The sequence below is a fragment of the Lygodium microphyllum genome, chromosome 2 (assembly GCF_053477565.2).
Source record: "Lygodium microphyllum isolate KBCC chromosome 2, Lygodium_microphyllum_v1.1.10, whole genome shotgun sequence".
NCBI lineage: Eukaryota > Viridiplantae > Streptophyta > Polypodiopsida > Schizaeales > Lygodiaceae > Lygodium > Lygodium microphyllum.
The window spans coordinates 27693327-27714560 of record NC_141136.1 but is presented as its reverse complement, the minus strand read 5'-3'; the positions used below and the strand labels follow the sequence as shown (position 1 = coordinate 27714560).

General features: G+C 42.5%; 1 protein-coding gene across 2 annotated transcripts in view; it reads right to left on the bottom strand.

Moving 5' to 3' along the window:
• GCR1 (G-protein-coupled receptor 1) overlaps window positions 1-21234 on the bottom strand; it is a 91208-nt gene that overhangs the window by 3000 nt on the left and 66974 nt on the right. The window contains exons 6-8 of one of the 2 annotated variants that reach the window (XM_087691975.1): window positions 6692-6748; window positions 1035-1178; window positions 535-605 (exon numbers count right to left, since the gene is read on the bottom strand). In XM_087691975.1, the coding sequence (XP_087548101.1) occupies window positions 535-605; window positions 1035-1178; window positions 6692-6748 (272 nt within the window). The remainder of the gene's footprint in view (window positions 1-534; window positions 606-1034; window positions 1179-6691; window positions 6749-21234) is intronic. The other variant, XM_087691976.1, reaches the window with a different exon arrangement.

Sequence of the window (21234 nt, the reverse complement as noted above, 5' to 3'; positions counted from 1 at the left end):
CTGGTAGAGTTGAGAGAAGCTTACTTTTTCACACTTAAAAGGTATTTCTCAAGTGAACAATGTTCTCAATCCTCACAGTATAGTGATGACTTTCCTTCACACTCCAGGAATCTATGCTCGTAGACCCTCATGGCATTAATTTAAAGTATAACTGCCTCCCCTTGTCAATGACAAGAGAGTAAAGGATTGGGAGAGTACCTCTTTGGTAAGTGTTTTTTAGTTCTCTAAGGATATAACTATTCTGAGTGTTTAGTCGTTTATATACATGTACTTACATGTGAATAGAGTATATATGTACATTTGTATACATGGATACTCATTGCAGTGATCTTGTGATTGCTAGCCTGGTATTTACAATCAACCATCACAGTTATGGACATCCAATATGATGGAACACATTGTCCATCAACCCCAAGTCCCTTTCCACGATGTGAACGTAAGTAGCACAACCCTGACGCTATGTCTACATGTTTTTACCAAATATAAAGAATACCATCTACTTCATGGTTCTTTTGATTTATGAGGTTTACTTACTGTTCGACTCTCTCTTGAAGTGTCCGACGGACAGACGCATTTAGCCCATAAGCGATTGAATTAAAAAGACCCTGAAATGGAAACCAAAAACACTCAGACACCATGACGAAGCTTTCATACTTCAAGAAACAAAAAAACAATGCCTGAGGAGGTAAATGAGTATGATTGACTTCCTTTTGCTGAGGTTTATCAAAAGATGTACCAAAGAACACGCAAGATGCATGATGAAACTTTCACAATACACACAATTCCATGAAAGCATAAAACACATTACAGGCTGTTTGGGTGAACCCATATTTAGACTTGAACTGTACTTTCTTAGTAGCAAATCCTGTTTAGGCTTGCCTAACTGCTACCATCTGTATTCCCCCTCTACAGAAGAGGCACTTGCAAATAATAGAACTCATTGCTGATCACCTAACCTTTCTAAGAATGATGCATAAACAAGTATCAGAAAAGAATCAGAAGATACGCAAATTCGAAAATAGGCAAGACCATACCATCAATGCTGCTGTTCCAACATCCAGACAATACAGCCAAAACAGATGCTCGCTGGGTACCACAAAGTCATGAATTCGATTAATTGTGCCAAATGTCCAAGAACCTATTAGAATCAAAGGGTAGTATCCCCATCTGTTCATAGCCTGAATCACAAGTAAAGAAAGAAGAGGAATTTTATGCTCTCCAAACAAATTTAAACAACAATACTACCCAAAATGACATATTCATACCGTATCTTCTTAGGAAACTATTTTCTTATTTCAGCAGTTCATAGTTGATCATCTTAAGTTGGATTCTTCCACCAGGCATAACCTATCAGAAAATGGATTGTCGTCTGCCAGACAGACAAGTGCCGCTTGCTTGCTGATGCCCCTCCTCTTGTATTTGCTCCTTCTGCCATTCCTTCCTCCCCATCCCTCCTCATGGTCCTCTCATCTTCCATGGCCAATCTCTGCCTCAAACATCACCCTGAGCAATGCTCCTACCCTACCTGTCCTCCTCTCCAGCTTAACACATGGCTCCCCACCCCCTGCCCACCGCTTCCTTTGTCCCCAAGACTCAGCCCGCCTCTGTTCCATCAACTCTCTTCCATCCAGCCTTGGCAGGTCTCACTCCCTACCCATGCCAATAAATGGCTTCCTCAGCCTCTCCTGCCAGCAGCTGTTCCCACCACTTATCTCCCTCCTCATTACTTGAGCGCTGCTGGCCCTCCTGCATGTTTGCTGTTAGACTTCCTACTTTCCCATCTTCATGTTCATCCACTCTCGAGGTTGCAGCAACAACCAGGTGCAGTACATATCTAGCAATCCCCATATGGCAGCCTTTCTGAGATTGTGCAATGGAAGAGAATCACACAGAGAAGAGAAAGAATAGAGATGAAACACAAAAGATGTGAGAACACTGACACGAGGTTCCAAATGTCAGTGAGGGCACCAGATTGATGACAGAAGATGTGACCCAGGAAGATGTGGGGTAATGATGATGGCCGGAAAGTAAGCAATACACTGGAACAGCCACAAACAAGGGATAACCAGCAAACAAGCCGACCTGCCCTGAAGGATGCCCAACCAGCAACATCATCTACTACTGACTGCAAATAGGGTGCCCAGCTGCCATGTGCCATAAGTGATAAATGTAAAAATTGAGATCTGTATGCAATGTGAACAAGTTCAAATGACACTTATGAGAAAATGGAGAACTGACTCTAACCTCCACCTAATGTGCCTGAAATGGAGAAGAGTCGAGACTGACACACGAAGGAATGAACTGCTGGAATCCATGAAAGTAGATATTTAACCAGGATGCTACCTCAAGGGCTGTACTTTGAAGAGGTCTTTAGAAGCATGAGCTTTATTGACTCCATTCCCCTTCTTTGCAAGACCCTCCTTGGCTTCTCCCCATTGCCTTACCCATTAGGCATCCATCCATCCCACAGGTTCCTACACATCCCCCACCATCTTCACTAGTGTATCTCTTGGACCATATATCCCTTTCAAAGGAGGATACCGATATCGGTGATGGGGTTGCGAATTCCCTAGCAGTTTCAGAGGGGGATTCTCTGGATTGTGAGGAGCTCTTTTAGGGATACACATTATATCAAGGCCTTTACATCATGTGATGGCTTCTCTCCGTATTCTCTACACAACCCTTCCTTACCACTAGCATGCCCATCCCAAGCTCCTTGATCCTGATTCCTGATATTTCTGATTGGGTGGAGTGCTTTATGATGCTTTTGAGAGCTCCTCAATATCGACTTCTAGTTGGATCAAGGACTTGGCTCATCCATTCTCAAATGGATACCCTTGGTGTGACTCATTTGAGGCCTCTCCAATCTCATCGCCTTGTTTTAAGCACCCCTAGCAATGGGTTTTCATTTGGAGAGGGCATCATGCTACTTTCAGAAAGATGGCTTGCTTTGTAAAATCAACCCATGTCCATGGACTAAAAGGAGATGGAGGCCCAAATCCGGAACATGAAGGATCTCTGCCACGAAACTCAAAGATGATGGATAGTTGGGTAAAAGCACCATGGTGCCAACACCTCAAATAGGCACGAATGATATGCCACCTCTGGTGCTTACACCCTCCAGGAAACACACATCTTGGAGCCAGATACTCCAACCTGGAGCCAATCACACCTTGGACTCATGTGACTCAGAACCACTATCCACCAGCCAAGGCCTCTCTGAAGATGAGATAGCCAAAGGAGAGTCATCCACCTGGTGGATGTGAAGGAAATCTGACATGTACGTAACAGCAGAAGTAGATGTGAATGTAAAAGAAGGCTCCTTCTCTCCATCCTTTGCACCTAGATGAAGGTGAGGATACTTCCTACAACACTTCTCCTCTAGATACGAGGTTTTCCCACAATTTGGACACTTACGATACCCTTTGCACTTCTCCTCTAGATGTGAGATCTTTCCACAGTGTGGACACTTGGGAAACCCTTTGCACTTGTCTTGTTTGTCAGAATCAGAATGTGAGGATGACAGTGAGTTAGCCTTCTTCCCTCTCTTCTTCTTCTTTTGTCCGTCCCCGAAGGATGTACTGGCTGCAAAGGCTCGGCTAGCAGATCCTAATCCTCTTGATCCTGTCTTCTATGTCATACATCCTGCTCAAGAACCACAGGGACTAACTCCCTCCTGGATGGTGTCACAAACTATATAGGTCAAAAGACTTATATGAGACACATCATATTTCAATGATGGAAGATGTGACAACAGAGCCACAGCCACCTAGGTCTTCCAGGGCAACATGTTTACCTAGGGATGCAAGCTCATCTCAAATCTCTTCCATCTTTGTGATGTGATCCTTCATGATGCGGGAATCTATGAGAAAAAGCTACCGTACCTTCATCTCGAGGGTGATCTTATGGGCGAATGGCTTAACCTAGTAGAGGGAACATAATCAGGACCAAACAATTGAGCATACCAGATATGTTGCATGAGGATGAATACAGAATCATCCAAGCTCATGAAGAGGAATGACCAGGCCCAAGAATTGGGCCAATCCCATAAGGCTACTAAATCCGGTGTAGATCCAATCATCAGATCCACTAAGGGAGGAGGAAAGGAAGTCCTAGAGATCAAAAGTGTCTAAATTACATTCGATCTTGCATGACCATGCAGCCCAAATCACAACAAACTCGTCTTTCTCCAGGAGTTGGGGAAGGGGGATGGCTCTCTGCTCCCTGCTGCATTTTGACTTCAGCAGTCTCTAAAAAAAGCACAAAAGACCTGCAAAGGCTGTTGGGCTCCAGATGCTGCATTTTCAGGCCAGCAATGGCAGTTGATGGTAGACGACCATCTTTGAGGGCTTGTCAACAGCTAAAATGAGGGGCTGCAGGCCTGCATTTTCCAGGATAGAGGCTGATTTAGCTGTGTTTTGAGAGTACTGCCTGCTGGTGTAGAAAACCTCTTGTAACAGGAGAATACCTGCATTTTTTTATGTCTGCTGAGTTTGAGGGTTGACCATAAAGGGAGAAGATCCAAGACAGATCACCTAAAGACTAGTGGCAGGGCTCCGTACACAGAAAATCAGGACCTCAGACATGAGAAGCAGATCATGAAATACAAAATTTCTTGTGCAGAAAAAGACTGATAAAATGTTGACCACCCATTTATGAAGAATTAAAGTGTGACTTGAGTATCTGTTTCATTATCATCCACCATTGAATTTGCCAATTTATAGAATTTCTAGCTCAAATTATCTCCATGGATTGTATCTCTGTGAGGTGAAGCAGATCCATTGAATCAAACATATGCACCTGTCTGCTAGTTTTTATAGTTCAAGAACACATGCACCTAATTTTAATTCCCAGTTCTGTGGCAATCAAAAACACACATCCATCTACCCATTATCCAATAAATAGTTGTAAAATATCCTTCTCCAACAACTTCACTGTATCCGTGAGAAAGCAGAGTTCATATCTGAAATTATTTGTCTAACCGCACATAGCAAAAGATAATTCAACCTCCAGAGCTTATTCCCTGCAGTTCAGTTTTGTGGATCCAAAAAGGAACACACTCTAAGCAAACAAGAACAAGGTGCATGTGCACATGCAAGAGCAATGCCCTTGCAGAGTTTTTGGGCTTTTTCTTTTTCACTGGGGCGGGATGGGGGGATGGATGATATATCTATAGATGTTGCAGCGTGCTTCAGCAAGGAGTGGTTGCATGCCTCGTAGGCTTCATCCTCACAGGTCAGCTACATGAAGGCATTGAACCTTGAGATTAAGTGGCCATTCTTGCAGACTGCCTGAACCTTGGAAAGTATACTTCCATGTTACTGTATGACTACACTTTACTGAACAAATGTGACTGACATTGTTGCAACCTGAATGAGATGTTGCAGCATGCTTCAGCAGGCAGTGGTGGCATGCCTCCTAGGCTTCACCCTCACAGGTCGGCTATATGAAGACATTGAGCCTTGAGATTAAGTGGCCACTCTTGCAGGCTGCCCTGATCCTTGAAAAGTATACTTCCATGGTACTGTATGACTACACTTTACTGAACAGAAGTTATTCAAAATGCAGGTCAAAGGTTCGTATCCAAAATATGAACATGCTTAACTTGGGCTCTGAATGACTTACATTTCCATTCCAAAAAGAACCATCTTACCACTGATAAAAAGCCCGGATACTTTCACCCAGACCAATGCTAAATTCTCGACCCAGATCAGTCGTATGTCCAAAATACATACATAGGCATAATTACAGTCTAAAAACTCAATTAAAAACTTGCCACCACATAATATTGCTTTTATGACCAGAGTAAAAAGTACAAGTGAAGCCTGTACTACTCAAAGTAACACAAGTCGTTCATTAATGCATCTTATTAAAATTTTCCAGAATGCAAGTAAAGGTGGATGTGAGAGATGCTAGGCCATGATATACTGCATACAATATGATTTACCTCGAATCGTCACACACTTAAAATAGTTTCAGAAGCTTAATACATGGTCAAATCCAATGCACATAGCATTTACAATCACCTTGCTTGCCACATAGTGCTATTCTAGTGAAGCTGAACAATAGCAAGCTGCAAGCGCAATTGATGAAGAAGCGGGTACCATGAAATTTAGCATTAAACTATTGAAGAAAAGATATCCAATTTTTGCTCCTGGAAACAGCATCTGGAACAGGAAACAGATGTAGCTAGGGGGGAAATGAAAGGCAAGCACAATGAAGGTAGACAGTGGCAGGAACAATGGAAGAGAGAATGGGTGGCTATGGCCGTCACAAAGTCAAATTCTTGGGGATTATTTAAGGCTCGCACCTGGCCTTCCTTTGCTTAGCCCTTTACAAAACTAGCTTTTAGAAAACTAATTTTTAGAAAAAAGAAAGGGGAAAGGTAGGCAAAAAAGTGAACATAATCTGAGCTGAATCAACTACTAACTCAACAAGTCTAAAAGTGAGCTATTAAACTCAACTAGGGGCATTTTTTTGAGAGATGCACCACCTTGTCATCACACCATTGTAACAGCATATGCCCTAAGGACCAATGCTAACAAAATAAAACCTTCTCCATGTGGTACTGCAGTGCCTCCTCCATCAAATTTTCCATACATAATAGTTCTTGCAAGCAGCTATAGGCAAATATTTGTGAGAGAGAATCTCAGTTCAAATCAAAAACAAAAATTTTGCATCACCAACTTACTTTCAGATCTGCTTTTACTTCTACTTGGCGTTGTCGGTCTGACATCTCCACAGCCATCTAAAGTAATCACCATTCAAACACAAGAAAACAATTTATGTCTTTTAGCATTTCTATATTTTTCAGTGCAATGCAATTGAATTTTAGACAGGTCTCTTGCGCGCACACACACACAGAGAACAAAACTTATGAAGTACTCGGCACCTACGTTTCTCAGCTTACACCTAGGGATTCCTGCTCCAAAAAGCTATATAGGCTTCTACAATATCTTTAAAATACTTGTTCTCACACGTGACGGTTCTGTATATCAGTAGCTTCTCCTTTCAGTTTAGTGGAGAATCATAAAGGTGGCAAGTACTAAAACCACACTTCAATGTGGTAAAATTAGAGATGGTAAACACTCAAAAAAGTGTGATTGACAAAGAGGAAGAAAAGATCAAGAGGGATCTTGACAGTGAAGAAAGCACAATCTCACACACTAAACGGTGTAATCACAGAAGCAATTTGCCCACACAAGTACTAGAAAATTCCCAAACAGCCGTCGATTTCAGGTCAGGTGTTATTAAATCCACAACATGAAACAAGGAGAAACCTAGTGGGTAGGTCTTACCTCAGAGAGGCATTATCCAATAACAAAATAGATGTAAACATTATCAGATTATCAGAAATTATTCAAACATAGTTGAAAAGTTATTACTTCGGAGTCGAGTAGTTTCTAATTGACCAAAAAATTTGTAAGCAACTTTATGGAGGTTTGTTGTGGTGAAAGGACGTACTTTAGTGCTTTGATAGAGGTACCTCCCATATGTTATCTCCCCTCCTTAAGGGAAGTACGTATAATGAAGATCATAACCAAAGCAAGAGGACTCCACCTCCCCTTACTCCTTCCTTTCCATCTTTGCCATCACCATCTTATTTCTCTTCTCCATCACCATTGTGACCATCACTCTTGTTGTCACCTCACTTTCTCCACTTAAAAATCTATCAAAAGAGGGGTGACATTGACCATCCTACAGAGTTAATTAGGGATGGCCACCCAATCTCAAAACAACCTTGTACGCTTAAAGACATCCAATATCAAGTTGAAAAGGAAATTTAAGGAAGGTTTACATGAAGGGTTGATTAAACCCAGTAATTCACCATGGGCTTTGCTAAGTCTATTGTTGAAAAAATACAGCTCTATGCAACTCTATGTTGTGTATAGAGCATTAGATAAGACAACAATAAAGAATATATTTCCTATGCCCAAGATCGAAGATTGACCAATCAGCTTAAAGGCAAAGGGAAAGACTTTAAACAAGAGCAGACCAAGAGGGAGCTTTGAAAAGCTTACAGTAGCCACATGGGAAAACCCCTTAAGCAAGCTCACTGAAGGAGGGAAATCCATGGTCATGATGTGATTCTACAAGGTTGTTCATGATGAACAACAAGAATAAGCTATTTCCATTCTCTATTATCAAAGCTTGAGTATGATTAACATCCAACTTGGGTGCGTCCCCATCTTGAGGACATGTATTTTTGCAAGCCTCACTTAACATGTGGATTAATTTTTAATCACATGTTTAAGTAAATGTTGCACGTGTGGGGTGCAACTAAGGTTAGTGCAAATTAATGAGCCCAATACCTAAGGGAATCAACAGATGTCAAAGGAAAAAGTTACAATTAGTTATGTCACACAAATACTAGGTGGTATTTGGAGGCAGTTATTAGCCAGAGTCGTTTATTTGGCCATAAATGTCAGTTGGCAACACTAGAGATGTGGCATTTAATGGTATTTAACACCAATTTAATGGTCAAAAAAGGCACATAGAGACTCAAGAGATGAAATGGCCTAACCAATTTAATCACTAGCTCGTCAAACTATTTTATTGGGCACCCAAATAATTATTATATTAATTTTCAGTAACACTGAAAAATAGCTCTCCGCCCTCTTTGGAAACTGAAAAATAGCTCCAAAACTGAGGGAGAAGTTGAGGAGAAGTCCACACAATTTGCAACACTTCTCCCTCAGTTTTGGAGCTATTTTTCAGTGAGCAATCCCTCTCCTCTCTTCGTTCTTCGCCGTCCACACTCATTCAAGTTGGTTTTCCCCAACTTTGCAGCTGGTTTCCTCTATTTCCAACAAGGAACAACCATGGTGAATGATACATTTTGGAGCCACACATGTATCATCGGCAACTATGGAGCTAGCAATGGCTTGAACTAGTGGGAATGTAACTATTGCCATGTCATGCATACGAGGAGCGTTACACAAGTGAAAGATCATCTCGCTCATGTTAGTGGTAAGTATATTGATAATTTCCCTGATGTACTAATTATGTGTTTGCTAGTTAGAGCATTGGAGGTGGCAATGCCTTGTGGTTAGTGTGACAAATGAGGATGATACTCCACAACAAAGTGGCATTCTATGGTTCCACCTACCATAGGTGGTAGTGCCCTAAAGAGGGTAGAGTATGCATAAACATTGGTGCTTTTGTTAGTACCAACATCTCTATGGATGCAGATATAGAGGCAACACAAGCAAGTGCAAGTGCATCTATTGAGGGTCCACTTGCTTCATGGACCTCTTTGTCACATCCTACGGGTGCACATGGTGGTAGTAGCTCACTAGCAAGTGCACATACTACCAGGGCAGCAAGGGGATCATTGGAAAGGGAAAATATTACAGCAGCCCTTCAAAAGCAAGCAAAGGCAAAGGTTACTCATAAGATCATGAGATTATGTATACAATGTGCCATCTCTTCCCATGTTGCACGCACAAAGAGGTGGAAAAGAACCATCAGGGCCATTTGTCGGATTGGATGTGAGTGGGAGGACCTACCTACAAGGCTTTGCACACACGTGAGCTTGTTAGAGAGAAACAAGCTCTAGAGCTAGAGATGGAGCATTTGAAGACTACTTGGCAAAAATATGGCTGCACTATTTTGTGTGATGGATGGACAGATGTGAGGAGCAGCAATGTGTATAACATCTTGGTGTCCTCTTGCAAAGGGACCATGTTCTGTGAGAGCTGAGGATCAAGATACAACAGAGATTCAGTAGACAGTGTGAGAGTGTGAGAGACAGAGTTGAAGCACGACACCCAAGAGAATAGACTGAATGAGTGTAATCTAAAAGTACAAAGTACAACCCTTAAACCTTAGGGTTGTAGGGGGGTGTTCACACCCGACACACACTAAGTGCCTAAATGTGTGTAACATAAGCACATAAGTACATACGATAATAAGACCATAAGTCTGGGGGAAAAAACCTCTCCTACCGAGAGTAAAAGTGCCCCAGTGTCCTACTGATCACCGACACTCCCATATGAGCATAGGCGTAAGTAAGGCGTGAGTAAAGTACCCAACAAACCCCCCTGGAGTGAAGAGTAATCAAGAGTACAAGGATCATCCGCCACCAAAGGATATCAAATTTAAAGCATCGCGAAATGCTTCAAATTTGTCACGAGGAAGAGCTTTGGTGAAGATGTCTGCCACATTACTGGTGGTAGGACAATAGACAAGGCTGATATCACCTGCATGTAGCCTCTCTCTGACAAAGTGATAGTGAATCTCAATGTGTTTCGTGCGAGCATGAAACACTGGGTTCCGTGCCACTGCAATGGCACTCTGACTGTCAGTGAACAAAGTAGTAGGCTCAGTAACAGATACATCCAAATCAGCTAGCAAGCGTCTAAGCCATACGCATTCAACTGTGGTGGTGAAAGCTGCCTTGTATTCAGCTTCACATGACGATGTGGCAACAGTGGATTGTTTCTTGCTAAGCCAAGAAATGCAAGAAGTGCCAAGAAAGAAACAATTGCCACTAGTAGAGTGACGTGTATCAAAATCACCAGCCCAATCAGAATCACTGTAAGCATGTAAATGCAGTGGTCCCCCCTTGGCATAAAGCAACCCAAGAGAACGAGTACCCTGCAAGTAGCGGAAAACACGCTTGACAGCTTGCCAATGTGACATACGTGGCTGATGCATATACCTGCTCAAGGCTGAAACTGCAAACTGTATGTCCGGCCTAGTATTGCATAGATAGATAAGGCATCCAACTGCAGGAGCATATGTATGTATATCAAACAAATCACTGTCATCATGTAATGACAGTTTCAATCCAGGTTCCATGGGAGTACAAACTGGCTTGCAATCCTGTAAGCCAAATTTCTCAAGAAGCTGCCCAATATACCTTGACTGTGATAACCCAATACCTCGAGCAGTATGTATGAACTGGATGCCCAAGTAGTAATGCAAAACTCCCAAGTCAGACATGTCAAAAGTTTGCTGCAAATTTTGTTTGAATGCTGAAATCGATTCAGCATGTGTTCCAGTGAGCAAAAGATCATCAACATAAAGACATAAAATCGGCATAGATCCCCCTTCTTTACATACGTAAAGAGTAGACTCAGATGAACTGTTTAGAAACCCCTGACCAAGCAAGAAAGCATCTATCTTTTCATACGAAGCTCTAGGAGCTTGTTTTAAACCATATAGTGCCTTTTTTAGCTTGCATACCAAATGTTCTGAGCCTTCAACTGCAAAACCAATGGGCTGCTGTACATAAACTTCCTCCTGAAGTTCCCCATGCAAAAATGCAGTCTTGATATCTAGCTGATGAACTGTCCAACCATAATGTGCAGCCAAAGCAATCATAGACCTGATGGTCGTCATACGGGAAGGAGGAGCAAATGTCTCCTCATAATCAATGCCCTTTTTCTGTGCGTAGCCTTTAGCTACCAGCTGTGCCTTGTATTTATCTATGGATCCATCTGCTTTTCTTTTCAATTTGTAGACCCATTTTGTTCCAATGGCTTTCTTCCCAAATGGCAAGGACACCAAATCCCAAGTGTGATTCTTAGTAAAAGAATCTAATTCAGCTTGCATGGCTGCCTTCCAATGCACACTGTGTTGTGCATCCTCATAACATTCAGGCTCTTCATTATCAAAAGTACTTGCTGCCATAAAAAACTCCATAGTATGTGCTGAATCATGCAAACGAGTTTGCCTTCTAGTATGACCAGCCATGGGTGCATCCAAAGGACTATCTTGCATAGTCTGCAAATACCATCTAGGTAGCTGTCTAGCATCCTGGCTGTGTGCAAGCTCTTGCTGAATTTCTGTTTCAGCATTATGCTGAGTATTCCGATCAGCCAATGGTTGAATTTCTGCACTTTCCATAGGAGCAGCTGGCTGAACATTAGGTTCATTTTGTGAACCTCCAGCTGAGTCACCAAAAGTAATGGGCAGCAGCCCTTCAAAAACATCACGGGCAGCCTGATATGTGTCCAAACCAGCCAAGGATAATTCTGATTTTTCATCAAAAACAACATCCCTGCTGACAAAAACCTTCTTAGTAACGGGATCATAGAGTCTGTAGCCTTTGCTCTCATTGCTATATCCCATAAAAATGCACTTAACAGCCTTGTTGTCCAATTTTCTTCTAAGTACCTGTGGAATATGGGCATAGGCAAGACACCCAAAGGTACAAAAGTGACCAACAGAAGGTTTACGGCTGTTCCAAGCCTCAAATGGTGTGATGGTCTTCAAGGCTTTGGTAGGGCATCTGTTCAAAATATGGCAAGCACACATGACTGCTTCCATCCAAAAACTATGAGGCAAGCTCTTTGCCTTCAGCATACATCTAGCCATCTCCATGAGTGACCGATTTTTCCTCTCTGCTACCCCATTCTGCTGTGGAGTATAAGCTGTAGTATACTGATGTACTATGCCCTTTTGCTGCAAAAAAGAATTCAGCATAGAGGACATGTATTCCCCCCCTCGGTCCAAACGGAGAGTCTTAATGTGGCATCCAGATTGGTTTTCAACAAGTGCACTGAAAGCCAAAAATGCATCATACACTTCTGACTTCTTTTTCAAACAATAGACCCAGCAAAAACGTGTGAAGTCATCAATGAATGTCACAAAATAATAACAACCACCCAATGACATGGTCTGCATAGGCCCACAAACATCTGAATGCACCAACTCCAATCTGGTTGTTGCCCTGAAAGCAACATCACGAGGAAATGAGAAACGATGCATTTTCCCCAAAATGCATCCCTCGCATAAGTGCTCAGGAGGTCTCTCCAAGAGAGGTAAGCCATCCAACATCTGAGTACGCTGTAAAAGCATCAAGCTGCCAAAGTTTACATGCCCTAAACGAGCATGCCATAACTCCGCCTGTATCATAGCAGGAGTAAGAGTGGATGTCAAGTATGCTGACTGATCTACTGAAAGAGCATCCAACTCATATAAACCATGACACAAAGATCCTGTCAAGACCAATGTCATGCATTCTTTTTCTCGAACCATGCAACGGTCATCATCAAAAGTGACCTGCATACCACAACGTGCCAAAGAAGAAATAGAAAGCAAATTCTTCTTTATTCCAGGCACAAACAAAGCATCCTACAGGCGGAGAATAGAGCCATCAATGGCTGTGAGCTGAATCTCCCCAATACCACGAACAGGGTATGATGCATTATTGGCACACTGTACCGATTTCCCAACGGGAGGTGCACTAACTGAAGCAAACAAATCTCTGCGAGATGTGATATGTCTAGAAGCACCACTGTCAAAGAACCAAGTGTCAGCATCCTCTGTAGAGCTAAGTGCTCTATCGGCCCAAGAGATATCATAACTGCAAGTGTAAAAACAATAGTCCCGGTCCACAACAAAGGACGCGGACTCATTAGCAATGGAAGGAGTAGAAGAAACAGACATTCCTGACTCCTTTTTCTTCTCTTTGGCAATGCGCTTTCTGCACTCAGTGATATAGTGGCCGGGCTTCTTACAATAATGACATTTTCCTTTCTTTGCTTGCATCCCCCCTTGTGACTAAGTCTCCAATGTGCCCAAAGTGCCAGAACTCTGTGGAGCATTTTTCACCTTGCTGTTCTTGCCTTTCTGTCTTGCCACAAAAGCCTGCTCAGAGACTATAGCATCCACACCACTATTTTTCCGTGTTTGCTCCTCCTCTAGAAGCAAGCTAACCAGCTGAATAAAAGTGAGTGGGTGCTCAGCAATCCTCATTGTGAGGTTCAATGCAGTATGAAAAGACAAGTACGAAGGAGGTAGGGAATTCAAGGTGGTGGATATCAATTGTGCATCCGAAAAATACTCATCTACATTCATGAGCTGCTCCCTCAAGTCCTAAATCTTGTTTAAGTGATCCTGCATAGAATCACCTTCATGCATCTTCAAAGTTTCCAACTCTTTCTTCAAGAAAGAGATCCGTGTCTCATTTTTTCCTGCAAACATATGCTCCAAAGTCAACCATGCATCTCGTGAAGAAGATGCCGAACGGATATGAGGTATGATGGACCGCTGAATTGCCAAAGCAATCAGCGACAAGGCCTGTGCATCACGGGTATCCCAAGCTTTTTGAGCTGCAGTTCTTGGAGGAAGTGGCTGAGGTGGAGCGGGCTGAGGTCCCCGTTGTCCACGTGCGCCATGGGGAGGAGGAGTAGCGGGAGCTACAACTCCCGGCCGAGTTTCCTCTCCACTGACATAATCCCAAAAAAGTTTTGGCCACTAATACATTTTTCATCATAAATGACCAAAGGGAATAGTTGTTTCCGTCCAGTCTGTCCTCTTTGGATACATACGTAAAAACATCACCTCCCTGATTTGCCATGATGACAAATTTCCAAAGACAATATGAGCAATGTCAAAGCAGTTTGAACTGGAAATCTGCAAATTTCCAGAAATTGCAGCAAATACTTTTCTGCAATTGATGTGCAAGGGCGTACTCTGTCAGAAAACTGTCCTTTACTACACGCTTCCCAAGGTGCAAACAGTGCAGTGCAACACTGTTATGAATAAATCCCCAAAATTTTTGCCAAAATCTCTGTCAAAAACAGTCGTTCTGTGACTGTATCAGCAGTTTAAATGCATCTGTCCTCCAAATACACAAAAGCCCCAAAATTTCTGACCATTCAGTCCAGAAATTTGCATGAAATTTACTTTTCCAGTAGATCTGTGCCAACCGCGTGTGAACCGCCGCTTCCAGAATTTTATTCTGGGCTGGAATAACAATAATTTTGAAAATGTTACCTGGGCGTGAAGCAGACTGGCGTGTGCTGGTTAGACAGGCGGCTAAGGTGGCGAGCAGAGATGACGTGGAGTTTGGCGGGCAGTTTGGCGGCGCAGATCAGCGGGCAGTTTGGCGGCGCAGGACAGTCGCGTGTGACGGGTCCGTTGACGAGCGGACTGTTTGACAATCGCGAGCTGCTGACGTGGACTTTTCAAAACGGCGGGCTGACGGGCTGCGCGTGGTAGGTCCTCTGGCGGGCATCGTTTGACTTAGTGCTGCTGACGTGGACTACAAATGACTCAGGACAGTCGAATCGTGTGGCGGGCGAACTGCAGGCGGACACTCGAGTAAAGGCGACGCACAGAGGAACAGCGCCTGGGCAGGGCGAGTGCAAGTACAGGTGGCGTCTGGGCAGGGCAGTGTTGCGCGCCGACTGTTGGAGCTGCGCGCAGGGCAGATGCAGAACAGAGGTAGCTCGAGTGCGGCCAGGACTGCACGTTGCAGGCAGAAGCTAAGCTTAGAACTGAGCTCTGATACCAAATGTGAGAGCTGAGGATCAAGATACAGCAGAGATTCAGTAGACAGTGTGAGAGTGTGAGAGACAGAGTTGAAGCACGACACCCAAGAGAATAGACTGAATGAGTGTAATCTGAAAGTACAAAGTACAACCCTTAAACCTTAGGGTTGTAGGGGGGTGTTCACACCCGACACACACTAAGTGCCTAAATGTGTGTAACATAAGCACATAAGTACATATGATAATAAGACCATAAGTCTGGGGGAAAAAACCTCTCCTACCGAGAGTAAAAAGTCCCCCAGTGTCCTACTGATCACCGACACTCCCATATGAGCGTAGGCGTAAGTAAGGCGTGAGTAAAGTACCCAACATGTTCTTGCCTGCCATAGATGCATCGGCAACAACAGGGACAATGATTACAAGAGATTACATCTATAGGCACATCAGGGCTATCATTTTGGAGATAGGTGCAAAAAATGTAGTGCGGGTTATCAATAACAATGGCAATAACTGTGTGGCTATGGATGCTTTGTTAGAGAGAGAGTTCTCCAAGATCATTCGCACTCGATGTGCCTCACATTGTTTAAACCTACTAGTGGAGGATTTGAAAAACGTTGGATGGATAGATGACCTCTTCAAGAGAGGTAGAAACATGGTAAAATTTGCCAGAAAGAGACCTAGAGTGCACGGCCTAGAGTGCACACTATATTTAGGGCAAACTGTGATTTGGATCTTTTGAAGCCATCAGCCACTCGTTTTGCTTATATGTTTATTGTTGTGGAGAGGCTTGTTAGAGTTTGTTAGGGCCTTATGAGGACACTTGTCTCTAGAGAGTGGATTGAATGGGATGAGAGGCATCAACCAAAGGCTTTGATATTTATCAGAAATCTCATGGATGAGACTTATTGGCATGATATAGTTACATTGGTGAAATTTTTTACTCCCATTTACACACTGTTGAGGATCACTTACATTGAGGGCAGCACTCTAGGCTTCTTATACGCGTATATGGATAAGATTGAAGAGCCATTGGATAGAAACATCTTTTGTCAAGATAAGTAAGTATATTAATGACCATTCATTCTAATTTCTCTTTTTTAATCATATCTATAGCCTATTGTGATTCATAATTTATATTCTGGGTTTGCTTTCATAAATGCCATAGGGTACAAGACATTCGTGCAATGTGAAACGAGAGATAGAATTGGTTTCACAAACCAATCTATGTTATTGCACATTGCTTGCATCCCCTTTGGCATATCAAGAATCGGTATGCGAGTGAGGAGCTTAAAGCAAGGCTGCAAGTTTACTTTAATAAGTGGGTTGATGGAGATGTTTCCATCATTACGCAACTTGAGAATGATCTCCTCAAGTTTCGTAATCAAACTCTTTCATTTGCACACCCCACAGTAGAGTTATGTGAGTCACAATAGCCTGTGTCTTGGTGGGAGAAGCACGGAAATTGTGCTCTGACTTTGGTAAGTAAACAAACTCAACGAGCACAAATAAGTATACTGAATTTCAGCTGGTTTTTTGCTTCAGAATTGAATTTAGTCAATACTTCCTGAATCCTAAATTTTGATTCCAATTTCTAATCTTATTGAAATTTAGCAAAAAAGGATGGCTATCCATATTCTCTCACAAGATTGTGATAGCCGTCCTACCGAGAGAAATAAGAGCACATGGGCTTTGTTTCACACAAAAAAAAGAGACAAGTTGTGTGAGAACACGAAGAAATCAAAGCTTAGCTGAGAGTGCAATAGACAGTGTAGAGTGTGAAAGCACGACACCCACTGCTCAAGTGTAAGGTGCAAGTACAAAGTACAACCCTTAAACCTTAGGGTTGTAAGAGGGTGTTCACACCCGAAGTGTGTGAAACATAATAAGTGCCTTAAACTGTGTAACATAGGCATATAAAATAAAAGGAATAAATCTAGGGAAAAAAACCTCTCGTATGGAGAGTAAAAAGTGCCCCAATGTCCTACCGAAGATCACTGACACTCCTCTGTGAGCGTAGGCATAAGTCAAACCCAACAAACCCTCCCTAGAGTGAAAAGTGATGAAGATACAAGGGTCATCCACCAAAGGAGATTAAATTTAAAGCATTGTGAAATGCTTCAAATTTGTCACAAAAAAAAGCTTTGGTGAAGATGTCTACCACATTACTAGTGGTAGGATAGTAGATAAGACTAATATCACCTACATGTAGCCTCTCTCTAACAAAGTGATAATGGATCTCAATGTGTTTCGTGTGTGCATGAAACACTAGGTTCCGTGCCACTGCAATGGCACTCTGATTGTCAGTGAACAAAGGAGTAGGCTCCATGACAGATACATCCAGATTAACGAACAAGCATCTAAGCCATACGCATTCAACTGTGGTAGTGAAAGCTACCTTGTATTCAACTTCACATGATAATGTGGCAATAGTGGATTGTTTCTTGCTTAGCCAAGAGATGCAAGATGAGCCAAGAAAGAAACAATTGCCACTAGTGGCGTGACGAGAATCATAATCACCAGCCCAATCAGAATCATTGTAAGCATGCAAGTGCAATGGTCCCTCCTTAGCATAAAGCAAGTCAAGAGTCCTAGTACCCTGCATGTAACGAAAACATGCTTGACAGCTTACCAATGTGACATGCGTAGCTGATGCATATATCTACTCAAGACTGAACTGCAAACTGAATGTCTGGCCTTGTGTTACATAAGTAAATGAGACATCCAACTATTGGAGCATACGTATGGATATCAAATAAATTATTATCATCAGGCAAGGACAGCTTGAGTCTAGGTTCCATGGGTGTACAGACTAGCTTACAATCCTGTAAGTCAAATATCTCAAAATGTCTACCAATGTATCTAGACTGTGGCAATCCAATGCCTCTAGCATCAAGAATGAATCGAATACCCAAATAATAGTGCAAAGGCCCCAAATCTGACATCTCAAAAGTTTGTTGTAAATTTTGTTTGAATGATGAAATCTGATCAGCGTGTGTCCCTATAAGTAAAAGATTATCAACATATAGACATATGACCAGCAAGGATCCCCCCTCTTTACATACATAAAGGGTAGACTCTGATGAGCTGTTTATGAACCCTTGGCTGAGTAAAAAGGCATCAATCTTTGCATACCAAGCTTGAGGAGCTTGTTTCAAGCCATATAAAGCCGTTTTCAACTTACAGACCAAGTGTTAGAATCCCTCAACTACAAAACCAATGGGTTACTGTACATACACTTCTTCTTGATGAAGTTCTCCATGTAAAAATGCATTCTTTATATCTAGTTGATGCACAGTCCATCCATAATGGGCAGCCAAAGCAACCATATACCTAATGGTAGTCGTGCGGGAGGTAGGAGCAAATGTCTCCTCATAGTCAATGCCTTTCTTCTGTGCATAGCCCTTGGCCACAAGCCTGGCTTTATATTTGTCAATGGATCCATTTGCATTCCTTTTCAGCTTACAGACCCATTCTGTTCTAATGGCTTTCTTCCCAATAGGCAAAGACACTAAATCCCATGTTTGATTCCTTATGATGGAATCAAACTCAACTTGCATTGCTGCCATCCAATGCACACTATGTTGTACATCCTCGAAACGTTCAAGCTCCTCATCATCAAATGTATCTGCTACCATAACAAACTCCATGGTATGTGCACCATCATATATACGAGCTTGCCTTCTAGTACAACCAACAATAGGAGCATCCACCCGACTATCTTTCATATTCTGCAAATACCATCTAGGCATTTGTCTAGCCTCCTGACTGTGTAGAAGCTCTTGCTGAATTTTAGATTCAGCACCTTGCTGAATATTCATATCAGCTATGGGCCGATTTTTTGCATTACCCAATGGAGCAGTTGGCTGAGCATTAAGTTCACTTGCTGAAGCTCTAGCTCTATCACCAAAAGAAATGGGCAGCAGCCCTTCAAATACATCACTGGCAGCCTGATATGTGTCAAAACCAGCAAGGGATAATTCTGATTTTTCATTGAAAACCACATCCCTACTAACAAATACCTTTTTGGAGACAGGATCATATAATCTATATCCTTTGCTCTCACTATTGTATCCCACAAAAATGCATTTGACATCCTTGTTATCCAACTTTTTCCTAAGTATCTTGGGAATGTGTGCATATGCAAGACACCCAAAAGTACAAAAATGCCCAATAGAAGGTTTCCGGCTATTCCAAGCCTCAAAAGGTGTGATATTCTTTAATGCCTTGGCGGGGCACCTATTCAAGACATACCAAGCACACATAACTGCTTCCATCCAAAAATTGTGTGGCAAGCTCTTTGCTTTCAACATACATCTAGCCATCTCCACGAGTGACTGATTCTTCTTCTCTGCAAACCCATTCTATTGTGGAGTACAAGTAGTAGTGTGCTGATGAACAATGCCCTTCTGCTTCAAAAAGGAATTCAGCATAGAGAACGTATTCCCCCCCTCAATTTGAACGAAGAGTCTTCACCCCCTACAACCAAATTGATTTTCAACAAGTGCTACAAAAGCCAAAATGCATCATACATTTTTAACTTTTTCATCAAAGAGTAGACCCAACAGAAGCAAGTAAAGTCATCAATAAAAGTGACAAAATAGTAACCACCACCCAATGACTTTGTCTGCATAGGGCCACATACATCTGAGTGCACAATCTGTAACCTGGAAGTGGCTCTTAAAGAAACATCATGGGGAAACGAAAAACGATACAATTTCCCCAAAATACATCCCTCACATAAGTGCTCAAGAGGTCTCTCCAAGAGAGGTAAACCATCAAGTATCTGTGTACGCTGCAAAAGCATCAAGCTACCATAGTTTACATGTCCCCTGTGCGAGCATGCCATAACTCCACTTGTGACATAGCAGGAGTAAGAGTGGATGCTAAATAGACTAACTGATCAACTAAAAAAACATCCAACTCATATAACCCATGACATAGAGTGCTAGTCAAAACCAAAGTCATGTGTTCCTTATCTCTCACAATGAATCTATCATCATCAAAGGTGACCTGCAAACCACACCTTGCCAAAGAATAAATAGATAACAAATTCTTCTTTATACTTGCCATAAACAAGGCATCCTGCAAGCGGAGAATAGAGCCATCAATGGTTGTCAAGACAATCTCCCCAATACCTCTAACAGGGTATGATGCATTGTACAGACTTGCCAACCGAGGCTGCAATAACACAAGCAAACAAATCTCTGCGAGATGTGATGTGCCTGGAAGCATCACTGTCAAAAAACCATGTGTCTACAGCCTTAGTAGAGCTACATGCTCTATCAGCCCAAGAAGAGTCATAACTACATGTGTAAAAACAATAGTGCTTGTCTGCAACAAAGGATGCTGGCTCAATAGCAGTGGAAGGTGCATCAAAAACATGCATCCCTGACTCCTTCTCCTTGGCTATGCGCTTTCGACACTCGATAATATAGTGGCCTGGCTTCTTGCAATAGTGACACTTGCCCTTCTTGGCTTGTGTGCCTCCCTGTTTCTTATTGCCCTATGAAGTGCCTAAAGTCCCAGAGCTCTGCGGAGCATTCTTTGCTTGGCTGCCCTTGCCCTTCTACAGTGCCATAAAACCTGCTAAGGGACTATAACATCCACACCACTGTTCTTTCATGTTTTCTTTTCCTCTAAGAGAAAATTGACCAGCTAAAGGAAAGTAAATGGCTATGGGGCAATCCTCATGGTGAGGTTCAAGGCCGTATGAAAGGCCAAGTATGAGGGCGGCAATGAATTCAAGGTAGTAGATATCATCTGTGCATCTTCAGTCTCAAGCTCTTTCTTCAAGAAAGAGATGCGCGTCTCATTCTTTTTCAGCAAACATCTGCTCTAAGGTCAGCCAGGCTTCTCGTGAAGAGATTGCAGGAATGTGAGGGATAATAGACCGGTGAACTACCAATGCACTCAACGACAAAGCTTGTGCATTCCGTGTATCCCATGCCTTCTATGCTATTGATCTCTAGGCAAGTTGCCCATTGTCCATGTCCTCCTAAAAGAGTAG